Source organism: Mus pahari, chromosome 3, assembly GCF_900095145.1.
Source record: "Mus pahari chromosome 3, PAHARI_EIJ_v1.1, whole genome shotgun sequence".
NCBI classification, from domain to species: Eukaryota; Metazoa; Chordata; class Mammalia; order Rodentia; family Muridae; genus Mus; species Mus pahari.
In genome coordinates this window covers 70,624,677-70,632,445 of record NC_034592.1, presented here as the reverse complement: position 1 = coordinate 70,632,445, position 7,769 = coordinate 70,624,677, and the positions used below count along the sequence as shown (strand labels likewise).

Genomic DNA, 7,769 nt, shown 5'->3' with positions numbered 1-7,769 from the left:
AAGCTTGCACAAGTGGACACACACACACACACACACACACACACACACACACAATTTAAATTATTTTTAATCTAAAAAAAATTTAAGCCAAAAATACAACATTCATCTATATTCCTAACCCTAGGTGAGTTAGGCTGTTCCGGGGAGCTTATTGTTACTCCCAGTCTATGTAAACTGGCAAGCTCTAAGTTCCTTGAGAAACTGGCACAAGTAATAGGGTAGATAGCCATGGAAGAAGACACCACATGTCAACATTTGGCTACACATATGTTCAAAGAAGTGAAATTACATGCACACGGACCACATATATAACTTACACTCTATTAGATAAATAACTAAATAAGCTAGTCTATCTTTGTTTCTTGGTGTATTTATGGCATGCTTGTTTTCCCCTGAGAACATAATATACTGCTCAAGGACTATTCTCCACACTCTATTGGAACTGCATAAGCTGACATACTATGTATTAGTCATTTTTGGATTTTTTTTCTTGTTTTGTTGTTTGATCTCATGGCTTCACTTGGTCCTGAATCTTTCTACTTCTACATCCCAGGTTCTGGGATTACAGATGTGAGTCATTGTACCTAGCTCCTTATATTATCCTTTAAAGCCAACATGAGTTGAATCACAGAAAGTTTTCTTATTCCTATTTTGAAACTAAACATCGTGGAATATGTTCAGGGATAATGTCCTCAGCCTTCTCTACTCTTCTTTCTTTGCAACTCTTCAGATGATTTTTTATTTTTTTATTTTTTATTTTTACTAGCCATGGAACAACGTAATGACACCAAAGTGACTGAATTCATTCTTCTGGGATTTGCTGGGCAGCACAAATCTTGGCACATTCTGTTCATAATATTTCTAATGATCTATGTCGTCACACTCATGGGTAACATTGGAATGATCCTGCTCATCAAAANTGATTCTTCCCTCCACACTCCCATGTACTTTTTCCTACAACATCTAGCCTTTGTTGATCTCTGCTATACCTCAGCTATTACTCCCAAGATGTTAAAAAACTTCANAGAGACAAAAGCATCTATCTCCATCATAGGATGTATGTTACAGCTACTAGCCTATGGTACTTTTGCAACCATCGACTGCTTCATCCTAGCTGCTATGGCTGTGGACCGCTATGTGGCCATCTGTNACCCATTGCGCTATCCCATAGTCATGTCCCAGAGGCTGTGCATTCTACTGCTGGTTGGTTCATATACCATGGGCTTCCTAAATGCTTCAGTAAACACAAGTTTTACATTCTCACTGAACTTCTGCAAATCCAATGCCATTAATCACTTTTTCTGTGATGAGCCACCCATTCTTGCCCTATCATGCTCCAGTATTGACTTCAGTATCATGCTACTGACAGTTTTTGTGGGGTTCAACCTGGTGAGCACTGTGCTGGTTGTCATCTTTTCCTACATATANNTCTTGTCTGCCATCCTAAGGATGTCTTCTGCTGCAGGAAGGAAAAAGGCCTTCTCCACATGTGCTTCCCACTTGACTGCAGTCACCATTTTCTATGGGACACTCTCCTATATGTATCTCCACCCTCATACCAATGAATCTCAAGAGCAAGAAAAGGCAGCTTCTGTGTTTTATGGCATAATTATTCCCATGTTGAACCCCTTGATCTATAGNTTGAGAAACCAAGATGTAATAGAAGCCTTCAAAAGGATAGGGAAGAAATGCTTATAATTTGAACATCTATTTATAATTCAACAAATTTTATCAAGCAAGCTATTTCTGAACCCCAGATATCAAGCCACATATTGAGTGACATGTGGTTTAAAGACATTATTTCATTATATCAATTGTATTTAACAGGTACAGAAAAACATCTCAATTTAATAAAATAATGTTCATTCATGCTTTCTGAAAAAAAAAGTGTGTTCAGTGTTGTATTTGTGATTCCTGAAAGATATTTAATTTGAACTGTATGTATGTGTGTGAGAGATTATGTGCCACAGGTGTGCTGATACCAAAGATGCTAGGGGAAAGCATCAGATCCTCTGGAGCTGAAAGTAAAGGAAGCTGTGAGCCTCCCAGTATAGGTGCTGGGAAACTGAACTTGAGTTCTCTAAAAATACATGCTGAACTGCTAAGCTATCTCTCCAACTCCACTTTTGTGCATTTTAATGAGTTGTCTTTTTCTAAACAACTGCCATCAGACAATAAAATTAAAATAAAGCTATTAGAAGGGCTTAATTAATTTTGCCTGAATACTTCTATTATTTAGACTCTGGTGTTCAACGGGATCACGGGCATGTGCTCTTCTCTTGAGAGTATTTTTACTGTTCCTATTTTCCTATAACGATTCTGCTTGATATTATAAAGTGAAATGTGAAAGATCATGTTCTTGGTAAATATGTATGGGGAAAGAGAGGAAAGAGAGATATAAGAATAGGTCCTCACAGATACTGGAATACTAGAAAAAAATATTACTCTTTTCCTAACAGTTATTCTAAGAAATTTGGAAACTGACATAAAAGTCATGGAAATGTATATCAATTTCATTCCTGTTGAGCATACAGCCTAAATTTCCACCTATCTACCTTCATACACACTTAAAAGGTCTACATTGTAGGAAAACAAAACTAAATGCAGATTTGATGCTGTATAGCAGAAGTATTTTCCAAAAACTGATGCTTTGTGTCCCTTAACAATCTTCTCCCAAAAAATTATAACATATATAGACCTGGCTTACATATGGAAGTATAATATGTACTGGTATTCTTGACATTTGGGAAAAAACTAGTAGAGTTTACAGAATAGTCAATAATCATAAGATCACCCTGTAACTAAATGAAGTAGCTGAAAATATTTACTCTAACTCCTTTCTTGGTCTCAGTAGTGTGTAAAATCACAGGGAGAAGCAAGAGGAGTATAGGGTGTGGCTTGCTCCATTTACCAATGTTTTCAGAAGGTCTAGACTCATAGACTGAGGCAGGGATGTGCAAAAGTCAGTCATGACCTAAATTCTAAGAAGATAAATCACCTGGTACCAGCCCGTGAAGCAAAGTTCGTTCCAGATCAGCATTCCCAAAATTAGGATTCTCTGGTTTTATATAACGTTACTGGCAACTTGTGTGCCTGTCTATGGGTATAAGCCTGATTTCTTCTCTGACACTCAAATAAATCTTTTCCAGATGGGAAAAGACAAAACTGTACTAACCACATTTCTGGGGAGGGAGACATCCCAACGTCTACTACTCAGTTATGTTCCCTCTTAACAAGTATTCTTCTCTGTAGTATTAGTGACCGATCCCAGGACTGAGCACACTAAAAACTGTCTACCACCAGTGGTAGTCAACCACCATCTGGTGGTTGTAAAATTAGTTATGTTTTACATATGCTGTTTTCAGATATAAATATAGGTATTACACAGAATATTTATGTAATATATGCACAATTTGGAATATTTTGTCCCAATTGGAGTATATATTTTTCCTTTATTAATGGTTTATAGAGATTTCTTCTATCTTTTTTATCAGTTTTTAAATTTAAAACACATTTATATTTAACATACATTAGGACCTGTGAACTAATATAGGCAGAGTAAACGTTCAGATTCATGCTTTCTTTTTGAAGGTATATGACTGCCATGTATTTGGGAGGGGTTGTATGTGCCACATTTGTGTAATTGCCTATGGATGCCAGAAGATATTGGATTCTGGGGGTCTATAGTTAAGCAGTTGTAAGTCATGAAACTATTTTCCTCTGGAATAGTGACAAGCTGCTGAACCATCTCCCCAACCCCCAAATATTTTCTTTATTGTTCTCCAGTCTAACAGCAAGTTTTTTGAAAATATAATCACTTCATTATTGAATATTCTGCCCTTAGTTTAAAAGTAAGGTCTGTCAATTTGGCATTTTTGTTGATATACTTTCCTGTTATGTTTTTTCCATCAGTAAATATGCCTATCTGGTTTTATTGAGAGGCAATTTTATTTACTACTGCATTGCTATTAGTTAGCATTAAATCCATGTATTACTGTTCCTTCAATGTTGGTTCTTTTTGGAGATGAGAATATACTAGACTTAATTATAGACATGATTTGGCCTCAACAGGTAAATGGATCAGGAAAATGTAGTACATTTATATAATAGAATGTTATTTAATTAACATATATTAGCATCCTTTTTAAAGTTAAATTCATTCACAGGTAAGTGGACAGAGGTAGGGGGAAAAAAATCATCCTTAGTAAGGTAAACAAGACCAAAAAAGATAAATATGCATATATTCTCTTATATGTAAATGTTAAGCTTTTAAGCCTTCAATAGGCTTGCTACTATCAGTGTATCCACAGAAGTTAGATATAGAATAAAGAACAAGGTAGGAGGTTAGGATCTCTCAGGGAAGGGAAAATAGAATGTATAGTAAAGGAGATACAGGAGAGAGACTAGAACAGGAAGTTTGAATGAGAAGAGTGAGAAAGATGAGCACATGGTGGTAGTTCAAGGACAGACAGACAACTAAAAGAGACATTTGAGGGATCTTACAGAATACTACTGCAGTAGAAGCTTTTTAAAATATATACATACATGAAAGATATCTAAATAGAGTCGCCAAATAATGGGGAAGAGAAAGCCCCAAATAGATATCTCTTGCCAAGTGAATCTTCAAGTGCCAGGAATGGGTTACATCTAATTTAGTGGTTGGCCAAAAGTGCTAAAAAAAAAAAAAAAACCCAAACAAACCAAAGCTAATGGTTTTCTCCAAAAACTGATGTTAAGGCTCTATTCCTGAAGACAACACTTACACATCTCATTAAACATAGAAAGGTTGAGCTGGAGCTAAATTCCAGCCTTCATCTTTACTTCATCTTTTACTGTTCATGAACAGTACTGGAAGGTGCTCTGCATACCACTACATAAGAAAGGTAAACACCAACCCAGCTACAAACCATTCACTCTACAGTGATGACCTCATACCACAGTGGTACAATAATACCACAAACGTTGTGAGAGGAACCAACCACTCTCTGGTTGAAGTTTAGGCAAATTTCATGAGATAGAACCCATGCCTGGCACTGCTAGGGTAGCCAACAACCTAAGAATAGTCCTGAGGACATGAGGTTAAACCAAATATTATTGTTCTGCTATACAAAACAATAAAATTATTCCTAATGACATTCTGCTGCCGCCATAGATCAGTGTCTCACTCAGCCATCATCAGAGAACCATCCTCCTACAATACATGGGAAGTAATATCGAGACCCACAGCTGAACAACTGCAATAGGAGACTTTGGAACATTCAGTCCTAAATGGAATTTCTTCATCAAATTCCTCCTCTAAGGGCTCAAGGAACTTTGCTGAAGAAGAAACAGAAAGATTGTAAGAGTCAATGGGGATGGAAAATACCAAGAAACAAGTCCTTCTAGACACAACTACACTGACATACATTTGAATTCACAGAGACTGTGATAACATGAACAGGACCTGCACAGGTCTAAATCAGATATGGTCAATACACTGAAGTAGAAAATAAACAAGATTCCCCATCCCCAACCAAGAAGCTATCTCTAATTAAGAATTGTTCAAAAAGGAAAAAAAAATAGTTTCTTTAAGGGAGTCTTACTGGGTATATACACCACACCTAAGGGCAGGCCCCAAGCCCAACAGTAGATAGCCAAGACAAAATGTACTCAGAGGTATTTTTGGAGATTTTTTTTTTTTTTTTGGTCTCATATTGCATTGCTTAGACACGTTTCACTGTAGGTTTCGCTTTTTCAAAACTTACTTTAATTAGGGTTCTTAAATGCTTCAACTTCCCTTCTAGCCCATTGATCATAGGTAGCAGAAGACGATGGTTAATGGGACAAGGAGGCTATGGACCTGTTTAGAAGTACTTCTTTGGAACTATTTCAATCATTGTTATCAGGATATCAGCAGTTCAGGGGGCCCTACCCTCTAAGAGAAGTGGTAGAGGAGGCACAGGAGGACTTGTGAAGGAGGGAACTAGAAGGGGGCAGTGATTTGGGTATAAAAGGAATAAATACATTAATTAATTAATGGGAGAAAAGAGAAAAGGGGAAATGAATATGTTGCATTAAAAAGCTTTATTTTCAGTCTTGAAAAATTATACATCTACTGAACATCTCCACTTTTTCTTGGCATTTTTCTTGAAGTAATATATTATATCAGCTGTTCTCATGGCATAAACATTGTTTGTAGTGTTTTAAGTAATCCAGAGATTAATTAAAATATATAAATAATAGGTTATAGGCAAATATTTCATTTTATTTAAAAATTGTATGTATCTATAGCTAGACAAACATAATTCCTTATTATATTTTAAATCTTATCCTTATGCCCATAGATAAGTGTATTTATCTCCCTCATAAATGAAGCTTTTCTTTACAGCCATTGGAAATCATCAAAAAAAATCTATAATTGTAAACAATCCAGAGATCAGCCCACCCTAGGGAGCTCAGCCCTGAGAGATATATTTACATCACTTATCCTGAACCCATGGCTCAAGGAACACTACAGAAGCAGGAAGAATGTAAGAGTCAGAACACTAGAAAGTCTGTTATAAAACAATCTGTCCTAGAAATGGCTACAGAAACAAAACCAGAACAATAGCTATATCAATAAACATACTAACATAAAAAGAGTAACTTCTATGAGATCCCAACCTTACAAAAAGAACTATAGGCATATATTGACTGCTGGGAAAAGGAAACTAACCTCCCCCAGGTATGAACACCCCTATTGGTTGTCCAATACAATGCAACGAACCCTAAAACCATATGTCTTAGTTAGGGTTGCTAAGACACTGTGAAGAAACACCAAGACCAAGGCAACTCTTATAAGGAACATTTAATTGGGGCTGGCTTACAGGCTCAGAGGTTCAGTCCATTATCACCATATCAGAAACCATGGCACTGGAAAAGGAGATGAGAGCTCTGGCATCTTGATCAGAAGGGAGCCAGGAAAAGACTGACTCTTTTATACTGGGAGGAGCTTCAAAGCCCAACCCCACTGTGACACACTTTCTCCAACGAGGCCACATCTCCTAATAGTGCCATTCCTAGGCCAAGCATATTCCAACAACCACCATATACACACAAATGACAAAAACAAACCCAGAAGGTTCTATTTTTATATATTTATACATACATACACACACATGTACATATTCATATAACAAACATAATTTTAAAAGAAGCCATAAACTTGAGAAGGAGTGTGGGAGTTCTTTGATGGAAGGTAACTGAGAGAAGCTAGAGGGAGAAAAGGGGGAATTGTGATATAATTCTATTTCAGCTAAAATAATTGTTTAAAATAAAATCAAAATAATTTTTAAAAGGGCATGGGCATTCATGATTTTTAAGTACAAACGATCCTAGAAACAATCTATAATGGATGTGTAAAGATGATATTTAAAAAAAAAAAGAATGCTATTTAAAGAATATTTCACTTAGTAAATGGAATACGATATTTGTGCATACATAATTAATATTCTGCTTAGTCATAAATACAAATGCCTCAGTGACGACCTTAAGCTGTACTACAGAGCAATTGTGATAAAAACAGCATGGTATTGGTACAGCGACAGACATGTCAATAAAGCTCATACAAAGCTTGTACAAAGCTCAAGTCTAAGTGGATCAAAGACCTCCACATAAAACCAGAGACACTGAAATTGATAGAGGAGAAAGTGGGGGAAAGCCTCGAAGATATGGGCACAGGGAAAAAATTCCTCAACAGAACACCAATGGCTTGTGCTGTAAAATCAAGAATTGACAAATGGGACCTCATA

At 36.4% G+C, this 7,769-nt stretch overlaps 1 protein-coding gene across 1 annotated transcript; it reads left to right on the top strand.

Annotated features, from left to right (window-relative positions):
- Positions 1-682: 682 nt before the first annotated feature.
- Positions 683-1,762, top strand: LOC110319383 (olfactory receptor 5AK2-like). Its single transcript, XM_021194876.1, has one exon. It carries the CDS (start codon positions 769-771, stop codon positions 1,696-1,698), a length of 930 nt encoding a protein of 309 aa, XP_021050535.1. The 5' UTR covers positions 683-768; the 3' UTR covers positions 1,699-1,762.
- The last annotated feature ends 6,007 nt before the right edge of the window (positions 1,763-7,769 follow it).